This window comes from Podarcis pityusensis, assembly GCF_964106645.2.
Source record: "Podarcis pityusensis genome assembly, chromosome: 16".
NCBI classification, from domain to species: domain Eukaryota; kingdom Metazoa; phylum Chordata; class Lepidosauria; order Squamata; family Lacertidae; genus Podarcis; species Podarcis pityusensis.
In genome coordinates, this window is record NC_138041.1 from 15,805,426 (window position 1) to 15,817,054 (window position 11,629).

General features: G+C 51.6%; 3 protein-coding genes across 3 annotated transcripts in view; 2 read left to right on the plus strand and 1 right to left on the minus strand.

Annotated features, from left to right (window-relative positions):
• The window catches only part of NAALADL1 (N-acetylated alpha-linked acidic dipeptidase like 1), a 318,716-nt gene that overhangs the window by 154,470 nt on the left and 152,617 nt on the right, over positions 1-11,629 (plus strand). The gene's annotated exons all lie outside the window — the stretch shown is intronic.
• ARL2 (ARF like GTPase 2) lies at positions 1,069-5,022 on the minus strand. The gene is made up of 5 exons (XM_080985948.1): positions 4,863-5,022; positions 4,138-4,248; positions 3,799-3,961; positions 2,187-2,267; positions 1,069-1,515 (listed from the first exon to the last, which is right to left on the minus strand). Exons 1-5 carry the CDS (start codon positions 4,925-4,927, stop codon positions 1,381-1,383), a joined length of 555 nt encoding a protein of 184 aa, XP_080842074.1. The 5' UTR covers positions 4,928-5,022; the 3' UTR covers positions 1,069-1,380.
• On the plus strand, positions 5,900-10,127 carry SAC3D1 (SAC3 domain containing 1). The gene is made up of 2 exons (XM_080985925.1): positions 5,900-8,164; positions 8,998-10,127. The coding sequence occupies exons 1-2, from the start codon at positions 7,168-7,170 to the stop codon at positions 9,459-9,461; spliced, it is 1,461 nt and encodes a 486-aa protein (XP_080842051.1). The 5' UTR covers positions 5,900-7,167; the 3' UTR covers positions 9,462-10,127.

Genomic DNA, 11,629 nt, shown 5'->3' on the forward strand with positions numbered 1-11,629 from the left:
ATAGAGGAGTGGGGATTTTTTTCCTGCAAAAATCTGAATATTAAACATACTTTTTCTTCCTCATCAATGAAATATGGGCTAGCAGAGGTGTGTGTGTCCGTCCGTCCCCCACTCCCCTATTCTTTCCTTTGCCTTTTTTTGTCATTCCCCTGGATTTCCAGACCATCCCTCCCTCTCTTCTCACATTCATCTCCCTTGCTGCTGCCCTGTCATTTACTCTCTTATTTTTATTTACTTGCTATTTAACAAAATGTCATATACCACTCATAGTAAACCTCTCTAAACGGTATACAATAAATATTAAAATTATCAATAATAGTAGTTTAATACACTTTAAAATAATCAAAAGCAACATGTCAGCATCTAGATATCTGGATGGGCCCCTAAAATAGGGAGTAGGGTGTGGGCGCAAGGTGGGAGAACCTGAAATAGGCTTGCCTAAATTAAAACGTTTTCAGCCTGCACCCAAAAGGAGAACAGTGAAGACACTTGCTTGCCTGATGTCCGTAGGCAGGAAAATGTAAGCTGCTGCACTAAGTCTGATAGTTTGCAATTGTTTTTGTTGTTGCTGTTGTTAAAAAATGTTCCAGGGTGCAGCAGTGGTTTCAGGTTGAGGGGGGAAAGCTCACAACAGTCTTTGGCAACCATAGGGTGAAAAGGCGGCTCACTGCTACTAGTACCAATCTACTCTTGCTCTGCCTGACATTTTTGTGAGGAATGCCCTTTGCCTTTTGTGGAGGTAAAATTATGCATTTGTTTTTTAGTATTTGGGGGAAAATATTTAAGGTTCCTCACAGGGTTGTTGCACGGGTTAAATGAGTTTTGGGAGAACCGTGCATTTGCCACCTTGAGCTTCTTGGATAATAAATTAATAATAATGAACGTCTGGAGGGCACCACACTGGCGACCCGTGAGAAGACAACCTCGGCAGTTAGATTTCCTCCAGCACAAGCCCGAGGAGATCTCCTTGCCCACACAAGGCAGAGGAATCCCCAGCCATCCATGCCGGGACGAAGACAACCAGCCAGGCTGCTCCAGGGCCTAGGAACCCATCCAATGTGCCAGTCCTGAGAGCCACAACAACAGCTTTATTAGCATGTTCTTAATATAACATGATCCTGTACAGAGAACTGGGGTGTTGGGGAGACCCCGAACATACACCTTCATTGTCCTTCCGCAGGCGGGGCCTGGCTCATGGCCTAGGACAGAAACAAGAGGGGCGCCCCACTCTTGCCCAACATAGCCGAGCAGCCTTCTCGATGAGGGCTGCACCCAGGAAAGGCCCTTAAAACGCCCAGCAGGGGAAAACAGTTCCAGGTTATTAAGCCACGCAAAGCAGGTGAGCTGGAGGTGTTTGCGCCCGTTTCCCCCTTCCTCCTCTCAGTCCGCGGTAAATATCCGGCTGGATATATCGTCCAGCAGCCAATCGATACCCACAAGCAGGTTCTCCCCAGTGTAGGCGCTGCAGCCTTGAATGCACCAGTGGTGGCTGTGGATGCTGTCGAGGTCGAGAGCCTGGAAAGAGGCAGAAAGATTGGGGGGGGGTGAGGGCCACGGATCTGGCAAGCTCAAAGGGAAAGCCTGCAAGTGGGCCTTGAAACCAGGCTCACCTGAAGAGGTGGTGGGTAGCACCCAGAAAGGCTACAGGCCGGGCAGGACAGCCTTTGTAAAGCAGGCTCCTTCCAGATGTTTGGGACTACAACTCCCATCAGCCCTGCGCTGGCTAGGGCTGATGTGCTTCCCGACTTCTCCAATTCCAAAAAATACAGACGTCCGTAATTTTAAGCATTCTTGACTCATCATGGCTTATTTTACTCTCCTATTTTAAAAGGCACAATTTGTGTGGGTGAAAATTGTGTTGTGTCCATGCTGTGGTCATCTAGATCAGGCATCCCCAACCTGCAGCCCTCCAGATGTTTTGGCCTACAACTCCCATGATCCCTAGCTAACAGGAACAGTGGCCAGGGATGATGGGAATTGTAGTCCAAAACATCTGGAGGGCTGAAGGTTGGGGATGCCTGGTCTAGATAATGCTATGCCATATCCAATGTTTATGGTCTGCTGGCCAAATAAACTGAGCTGAAATTAACTTCCTCAAAGCCATAAGAGGCACCCTGCCGTCCTTGGTTTGCCCGGTACCCAAAGCCGCCCCATCTGCTCCCGCCAGGACTGCTAGTGATCCTCACCTCCTGGATGGCGCTGGAGCTCAGGGCCCCAGGCAGGTCCTGCTTGTTGGCAAAGATGAGCAAGGTGGCCCCCGCCAGGCGCTGTTGAGGCAGAAACAAAGATGTGACATAGGAAGGAGGGAAGCTTATCCCAAGTTGTCCGATTGGTCCACCAAGCTCGGTATGGTCCACACTGGCTGGCAGAGGCTCTCCAGGGTTCTTCTTGGAGATGCCAGTGGGAAACGAACCCGGGGCCTTCTGCATACAAGGCAAGTGCTCTGCCACTGACCTATGACCCTAAAAACAAACTAAGATTCTAGTCCTCGTGGTACCGGGACCTTCTGCAAGCAGAGTGTGCATTGCCTACCATGAGCTATGGTCCTTGTGATTCTGAATAAAGGGCTGATTTAAAGAGGGACACAGGAAGGGGCTTTACTCCAAGTCAGGCCAATGGGCCAGCTAGCCAGTATCGTCTACTCTATGCCAGCCATTTTCAACTACAACTCCCAGTGATCACTGGGGCTGATGGGAGGGCTTGGGGAAGATTGGCCCACCATGACAGGAAGTGGGCAGTGCTTTTTTCTGGGGGGACGCAGGGGTAGCATACTCCTAAACATTTTGTGAATCTAAGTTTGGCCTCATTGAGGGGCCATATTTCAATATGAGCAGGAAAATGAGAGTACCCCTAAACATTTTTTAAGGGGAAAAAAGCACTGGAAGTGGGTCTCCAGAGTTTTACTGTTATTATTTTATTAATCACCTTTCATTAGGGCTGGCGAAATACCGTCCAAAACCGGTTTGAAGTTCATATCGTCATATTGGGTTTCATAACTTTTGACCTGGCAATATATCACGAATCATGATATGTGTGTGTGTTCTGCAAAAAACACAATGTGGGAAAAACTGCGAAGCCAGCCAATGCTTCTCCATAGCTCCATCCTTATTTCAGACATTGTGATATATCGGTAGTATCCCGATGTTTAGCTGGTGATATATTGTGATGTTGAAAACCAGGTATCACCCAGGCCTACCCTTCACCTTAAGATTCCTGAGCAGGTCGCAACATTAAATTGCAACCTTAAATACAATTTAAAGCAGATTGCGAACGTAAGAAAAAGGTGTATCCTAAAAATATACACCTCAGGTGTCAAAGGCCAGAGTAAAGAAATGTGTCTTCGGCATTCTCCAAAGCTGTTTAATAAAGGTGGCAGGCGCACCTCTGTGGGGAGGGAGTTCCCCACAGCTTAGGGGCCGCCACAAAGAAGGCCCTCCTCCAGGCTGCCACCCCAACTGAGGCTCTGGGGGTTGAGGAGCTACCAATGGGACCCCCCTCTGCCAATATCAGCACCCGAGAGGGTCTGTGGGGAAGGAGGCAACCTTTCAGATATTTGGGGCCTAATAACAACTTGGGCACCTTGAATCAGACACAGTAACAAACAGGCATTTTAAGCAGGGGTCTCCACCTGGAGACTGAAGCGGAGAGCTCTTGCATGCCAAGCAAGTGTCCTACCACACAGCGTCAAATCCCCCTCCCTGGTTAACCCTTGCAGCACCAAGGCCAGGCAGAGCTCAAGGTCCACTCTGTCCTCTGCTGCAGAGCAGGTAGGCACTCCCAGCCCCCCTGGGCTCCTACCTCCTCCACCAGAAGGCTCTGGAGTTCCCTCTTGCAGTCATCTAGGCGCTGGCGGTCAGCGCTGTCCACCACCCAGATGAGGCCATCGGTGCTCTCAAAGTAGTTCCGCCAGTAGGAGCGCAGGGATTTCTGCCCCCCAACGTCCCAGATGTTCAGCTTGAACCTGCAAAGAGGAGACCCACAGGCAGGTGACAAAGGGGTGGAGGAAATGGGGGGGGGAGGGTTCTAGGCCAGCAATGAAGGAGAAAGGGAGGGAGGAATGCAGAGAGGAGCCCCTTCCTCCAGTCACAGCAGCACCCTGGCAGCTATGGGGAAAGGGGATGGGATGGAGCCCCTCACCCGCGGTGCTCCAAGGTCTTGATGTTGAAGCCCAGCGTGGGAGAAATGGTGTCGATCTCATCCCCATTGAACTTCTTCAGAATCGTAGTCTTTCCGGCATTGTCCAGGCCCCTGACATAGGGAGGTGAGTTAAAGGGACACAATTGCAAGAGAGGAGGAGACGGCAGCCTGCTGCACACACTCCCTCAATTCCCTTCAGGTTTCTTCAGGGAACCTCAAAGCAAGGGCAAAGCCTGCTGCTCAGTGGCAGACAGAGTGTGCTTTGCATGCAAAACACCCCAGGTTCAGTCCTTGCTGGCACCTCCAGGTAGGGCCTGGAACCCTAGAGAGCCGCTGCTGCCAGCCAGTGTAGGCAATACTGAGATAGATGTGCCAACGGTCTGACTGGGTATAAGGCAGCTTCCCGTCTTCCTATGCAGTCTGCTAGGAAACTGCTGGCTCTCGCCATATACCCTGCGGGATGCGTGGACGCGCGGGTTCGGTTTGCACGGGCTCTGAGAGGCAAAGGCACTCTGCACACGCACAGAGGCGCCCTTTGCCACTTAGGTTCAGAAGACCCTGAGGATGCAGCTTAGAAATGCTGCCTGGTCCCCAGGCCTGGCCCTGCTCAACGCCTCGGAGCAAAAGGAGGTGGCGGAGGAATGCGAAGCCCCGCGTGGACCCTCGCCCGGCCCCGCCACCCCGTCCCCTCTCCCTTCGCCCCTCTGCCCCGCGCGGAAGGATACAGCATCAGCAGCCGCAGCTCCCGCTCCTTCTGCTTCATCTTCTTCAGGATGCTGAGCAGCCCCATCTCCCTCTCGCGCCGGCGGAAGGAGCCGCCCCGCCCACGCAGGAATGCCGGGGGCTTTCGGGACCAAAGAGGTACAAACAGAAAAGAGGCTTTTGTGCAATTCGGGCTTCCGACCGCCGCTCTATCAAGACCTCCATATGCGGGGCATCCTAGAGGGGTCTTCTCCCAACCATCTCCTTTCTTTTTTAATCTATTGGAATAAGGAATATTGCAATAAGGAAGCACAGCTGCTAGAGGTTTGAATGGTACAGTCGGGAGGAACCCAAGGAGTCATCTAATCCAACCCCCAGCCCGCAATGCGCTTCGATACAGCGCTTTGAAATAATCCGAAGAAAATACTTTTGCTCAATGAACTTGTCCGCTTCTCCATTTGACTTTTGGGCGGGGATTATGAAAGAGATTTCTTTGAATTTATGAATGTCTGCTCAGAAAAGCCCAATAGAGTTCAGTGGGGCGTCCTCCCAGGTAAGTGCGTATATTAGCATCACTGCATTGCAGCCTTCGGACACTTTGCTGGTCTAGGAGTTACTTCTGAGCAGACCATGTGTTAAGATTCCGCGAAAAGTCCCTATTTGTTGATCTTCTCGGGCAAACGGGAACCCGAAGTCGAGATAGTGGAAGATTCTCCGACTGCGCTGCGCCACTTCCCTCTCCATTGCTTATTATTCGCCAGGACACGCCCCTTCCCTATCCTGCCCAATGGAAAGGAAGACCAGCTGCCTGGTCGATGGCGAAAAAACAGACTCGTAACTTGAAGACTGACATATAGGGCCGGAAAACGGATTCAATATAATTTCTCTCTCTCTCTCTCCCCCACCCACTTTGGAAAGCTGGCCATGGAAAGAAAAAAGTCACGGTTTCCCCCACCCCCTAAATTCAGGTCCTAAACTGAAGGGTCCTTCTGAAGGAAAGACGGGATAACAGAAAGAGGCATATAAGCACCATTTTATGAATGAATGAATGGAATGAATGAACAATGTGATGTATTTAAAAAAAACGCTTCTGGCTATTTTAGAAGAGCAACGTGGCAAATCAGCGGCTGAGCGCTGGATCTGGGCCGAGGGAGTCGAAAAGGCAAAATGTTTATTAATTTTTACTGCAACCTGAGAGGTATTTTCTGTTGAGAGGTTGGCTGGAAATCCACACCAGCCTCGACCCCACTTCTGACCTGGACTGCACTGCAGGGCTGTTGTAACTCTACCGGTCATCCATGAAGCACCGCAGAGGACTACATTGCATGGTTGTTGTAACCGAGTCCTTCACTTTCAGGCTGACCCCTACCCCCTCGCCTGAACCTACACTAAGGGGAGAAGATGAGACTGCATCCGTGTTGGAATTGGCAGAGTTGTTTTTTTTTTTTTTCAACAATGTTGAAAACTATGTTGGGGAGAACTCTCCGCCCTTGAGGCAAAAAAGTTGATCCGGAAGCTGGTCGCAGTGTATGAGTCTACTGATATAAGTCTAAGGAAGGCATAGTTTTCAAGTGCCGTTCTTGATGTCATGTGGCCTTCTTGACCGATCTTTCTTCTAGCCAATAAACAGCCACAAGGCCAGAAGCACTTCCGGGGAAGCTCCATTCCACGGAAATAAGAACATATAGAGCTGCACCTTATTAGTTTGTATACTCAATGTCCGGGTTTTCGAGAATACAAAGCCATTTAAAAAATCTCCCCTTGGAGCTCAAATGAAATGCGGGATTTTAGACCAGTTATAATTGGGCGTCACCAACAAACAAAACGAAGCAGCAAAGAGAAATGAGCCTTTTTCTGTCTCTAACCCGTGTGTTGCTTCGTGTGAAAGATGCCATTTTAAAAAAGTTTATTATGCTGCAATCCTAAACCCATTGAGGGGTAGCCTGTATGCTTGAGCCCTCTTCGAATTCCTGGATCCAGCACGGAAGCTAGCCTGCCTATTCCAGGAACTGAATCCGTGCTGGATCCAGAAATTCGAAGGCAGCTCATGTGTACAGCCTGTTGTCTTTGTCCATGGAGTTTTCTTGGCAGGGATACTGGACTGGCTTGCCGGTTCCTGCTCCAGGTGGATCACGTTTGGTCAAAACTCTCCACTATGACCTGTCCATCTTGGGTGGCCCTGCACGGCATAGCTCATAGCTTCTCTGAGTTATTCAAGCCCCTTCGCCACAGCAAGGCAGTGATCCATGAAGGAGAAGACTCCCTGGAAAAGACCCTGATGTTGGGAAAGATGGAGGGCACAAGGAGAAGGGGACGACAGAGGACGAGATGGTTGGACAGTGTTCTCGAAGCTACCAGCATGAGTTTGACCAAACTGCGGGAGGCAGTGGAAGACAGGAGTGCCTGGCGTGCTCTGGTCCAGGGGGTCACGAAGAGTCGGACACGACTAAACAACGACATGTGTACAGCCTACCCCTCACTCCCAAACTCAGTATCATCCCCATTGCAAATAACACAGGAAAGAGGAGCCGAGTTCCGGAAGAGAGTTGCAGCAGCAGCGGCAGCAAGATTCCTGCATTGCAGCGGATTGGACTAGAAGTCCCTCGGGGTGCCTTCCAACTGTACAAGTCTATGAACCGAAGGCCTCCCGCCCCAGCTCTTCCTCTTTGTCCCGGGCAGGGTCCTTTGGCGCCTCCTCCCCGCCCGGGCCAGCCTCTCCTCCTCCAGCTGCTGCTTCTGCCGTCGATGCCGAGCTCGGAGGCCGCCCCTCTCCGGGGCACGTGCCCGGGGATGTGCCCGGCCGAGGAGTTCGCGCGGCGGCGCCGGGAAGGCCGCCTGCACCGGCTGGAGCTGGGCGCGGGGCGCGAGGCGGACCCGGCGCTGGCCGTCAAGGAGTACTCGCGCCCGGCCGCCGGCAAGGCGCCCCCGCGGCCCGAGGAGCTGCGCCCGCCCGACGTGCTGCTGGCCACCGTCCGGCACCTGCTGGAGCGGGAGGACCGGGGATCGGACGCCGGGGACTCCGCCGAGGCTGCGGAGCGCGGCGCCTTCATAACCGACCGGCTGCGCGCGGTGCGTCTGGACGCGGCACTGCAGCGGCTCCCCGGCGCGCCCTGCGCCGCCCTCCACGAGCGCGCCCTGATCTGGCTGCTCCGCGCCGGGACGCGCCTTTGCGCCCAGCCGCCCGCCCGCTTCGACGCCCATCTGCACCGCGCCCACCTGCAGGAGACCTTCGCCGCCCTCCGGCGCGCCTACCGGGAGCACGAGGACGGAGCCCGGCCCGCCGCCCAGCCCCGCTTCCAAGCCCTCTTCCTTCTCTACAACCTGGGTGAGGGATCCAGGGACGGGCTGGAAGAGGGGGGTGGTCAAAGCTTTATTCATCCCGGGAATTTGGTCGGATGCTGTAGCTCAGCCTTGCATACCTGGCAGGGTTGTTGTGGCGATCAGATGAATACAGTACTAGGAACTGGAAGAGACATGGGCTTACAATCCTCACCCTGCCCAGCCATATAGCTCACTGTGTGGCATCGGGCTAGTCAGTGCCTCTCAGCCTAACCTACCTCGCAGGTTTGTTGTGGGCATAGCTGTCAACTTTCAGATTTGAAAATAAGGGATCAGCAGCCTCACCTGTCCTGGGGACAGTCTACGGGATATCTAACAATCCAGGATAGCAGCGGGAAACGGGCACTGGAATAAGGGAATTTCCCACAAAAAAAGGGAAGGTTGACAGCTATGGTTGTGGGGATTAAATAAGGAGGGGGAGGACCATACAAGCCACCTTGAGTATCTTGGGGGGAAAGCTGGGATATAAAAGCAGTAAGAAATAAATATGCTTCCATGAAAAGGTGAGATATCAATGCAGTAAGAAATAAATTCCATCCCTGAAAACAGGGGTACCCACTGGAGGGGGGGTTCACATAATCAATCACATGACGTGCATGCACACCATTTGAATGGCAATGCCCATCAACTTTGGGGAGGGGGCCCAGCCCCCTCAAATATTTTATGGAGGGGCTGAAGCCCCCTCGTCCCCTAGGAGTTGGCTCCTATGCCTAAAAGGTTGGGATATAAATATAGCAATAAATGAATTTTCTTCCCTGGTCCTTCTATAAAGCCCAGTCATCCTGACCTTTTGCTCCTTTCTCCTCCCACCCCAAACAGGCTCTCCAGTAGCTCTCTGGGAGACCCTGCAGCTCCCCAATGCCATCCGAACCTCCCCAGATGTCTCCACTGCGCTGACCATCAATTGGGCCTTCCTGGAGCGGAATTTTGCCCGCTTCTTCCGCCTGGCCCGGGAGCTGCCTTACCTGCCCAGCTGCGCCCTTCACCCCCACCTGGCTGGGGCCCACCGCCTGGCCTTGATGACCTTCAGCCACGGCTTCAGCGCCAGGAACTCCCGCTACCCTCTGGCACGGCTGGCACGGCTGCTGGCCATGGACAGCGTGGAAGAGGCAGCGGACTTATGCCAGGCCCATGGCTTGACCGTGTTGGAGGGGGACGTGGTCTTCCAGAAGGGCTCCTTCAAGGACGGTGTGCCTTTGGTGCATAAGCCTTCCCGCCTGCTTGTGGATGGCACATGGGGGGAGTCTACTCTGCTGGAGCTCTCGGAGAGGGTCTGCAGCTGACCCCCTTGCAATGACTCTGTGTGCGTGAGCTGAGACTGGAAAGGGGTTTGCAGCTCAGGGTTTTACCCCTAGAGAAGTTAGACAGGCTCCCTCATTGTCGTCTGCCTGGCAGTAGGCTTCAGGTGCAGAAAGTGTACAGTGGTACCTTGGGTGAAGTTCTTAATTCGTTCCGGAGGTCCGTTCTTAACCTGAAACTGTTCTTAACCTGAAGCACCACTTTAGCTAATGGGGCCTCTTGCTGCTGCCGCGCCGCCGGAGCACAATTTCTGTTCTCATTCTGAAGCAAAGTTCTTAACCTGAAGCACTATTTCTGGGTTAGCGGAGTCTGTAACCTGAAGCGTATGTAACCTGAAGCGTATGTAACCTGAAGTGTATGTAACCCGAGGTACCACTGTGTTTTAATTGCTGGTTCTAAGAGCGTTCTGCTGTATTTTTATTTCATTTACACCCCCCTTTTCCTCCATGAAGCATTGTTGTTGTCGTCCACCCATCCGACTTTGTTGCCCCAGCCACCCTGGGCAGCTTCCGTAATATAAAAACACAGTGAGACATCCTATGTTTAAAAACCTCCCGATACATGTCTTCATCTCCCTTCACTACCTTGAGCTCCTTGGAGGAAAAAGGTTGGGATATGAATGCAATAAATAAGTCAATGTTGTTTTTAAATGTGCCTTGAGTCTCACCTTGGGAGGAAGGTGGGGTAGAAAATATTAAATAGCAGCAATATTATTGCTCCTGAAGGCAGTTGAGGGAAGTGTGGGCTCTGACTCTCCTTGGGGGCAGCAGAAGATGGGGAAATGGGACAGCACAGTTTCCATACAGGTCTGACCTTTAAATGCATCCTTCCAGGAAAAAGAAAAATGTTCCCTGTAGATCAAGGGCAGGCAAGCTGTGGCCCTGAATTGGACTTCAGCTTCTGTCAGCCCATTTCATTGACCATGCTGGCTCAAGGTGATGGGAGCTGAGAGTCCAGAACATCTGGAGAACATCTGTTTCAAGAAGGATAAGCCATGTTGCAAAAAAAAAAAAAAAAAAAAAGTTTTATGGCAGCTTAAGGTTCCATTCCTCTGCCATTCGAAAGTTAGCACATCTGGGCTAGAGGTTCCAGCAAGGCCCTTTCCTCCACTGTGCTGGCTCCCTTAATGTACGAGAGCATTAAAATTTTAATTATTGCTCCCACCCCTAGTGGCCTTGACGTTGTAGAGTCCATTCTACCACCACATTTTGCTGCTTGCACAGAGTCCACATATTGTCATGCGCTGCCCCCTGCAGGTTTGGAGGACTTTATGCAAGGCTAGAAGGAAGTTTTTACACCCTCCCTGAATTAAGAATGCAAGAGCCCTGCTGGATCAAACCAGTCCTTTCCACCATCCCTTTCCCCACAGTTCTCTGGACACCCCCGTGAATGCTAGTCTCATGTGTGGAGCATTTAGTTATTGTTTGGAAAACTGAACTGAATGTTACTACAGTAATGTCAGCTGTCAGAAGAGATTGCGGTGATGGTAGTTGTTTTGTATACAGTTTGCATGCCGAAGTGATGCTGCATCTGAGAAGCTGTGAGTGAACTATAACCTTGTTTTCTAAAAAAAAACCCGGGCCTGCAAACATTAAACGCTTGGACAACTTTAAAATGTAGCCCCACCTGCCAGTGCTGGGGAATGGATGACAAGAAAATGCTTTTCGTCACAGAGAACCACTGTAAAAAGTCTGAGCCAAAATTGCCATCTCCTGGGAAGGTACTGATAAATATATGAACCTGAGGGGCCAGAACTTGGGGGGATGCTCAGGAGAAATTGAACTTGCTGCACTTGAGAAGCTCTTGTAAGAGAATTGTGCACAATTGAAGCAAGAAATCCAGAAGGCTGTAAAAGGAGCTTTGATTTTCTTTATGATATTAAAATGTTTCATTTCTCCCCAAACGGTCAGCATTTGAGATATGGCATTTCCCGCCCCCCACTTTCACTCTAGAGTGCCACTCGTCTTGACATCACATTGCCTTAAGTGAGGGAGCTTCCCTAAAAATTAAATCCTTACACCCCCACCCCGGACTTCCTAGGGAAAACGTGGGTGCCTGTGGAAGTAATGCAGAACCTCTTCTCACATCATATGTGCTTGCAGAACAGCTCACTTGTTGTATGTGCAAATGATACACCCTTCTTATGCAGGCC

Bases quoted from the DNA above. Each gene is read 5' to 3' on its own strand.
- SAC3D1 (XM_080985925.1), top strand. From the start codon at position 7,168: ATGGTTGGACAGTGTTCTCGAAGCTACCAGCATGAGTTTGACCAAACT. The intron at 8,165-8,997 runs GTGAGGGATCCA...CACCCCAAACAG, and splicing joins CTTCCTTCTCTACAACCTGG to GCTCTCCAGTAGCTCTCTGG.
- ARL2 (XM_080985948.1), bottom strand. From the start codon at position 4,927: ATGGGGCTGCTCAGCATCCTGAAGAAGATGAAGCAGAAGGAGCGGGAG. The intron at 4,249-4,862 runs GTATCCTTCCGC...TCCCTATGTCAG, and splicing joins GAGCTGCGGCTGCTGATGCT to GGGCCTGGACAATGCCGGAA. The intron at 3,962-4,137 runs GTGAGGGGCTCC...TCCTCTTTGCAG, and splicing joins AAGACCTTGGAGCACCGCGG to GTTCAAGCTGAACATCTGGG.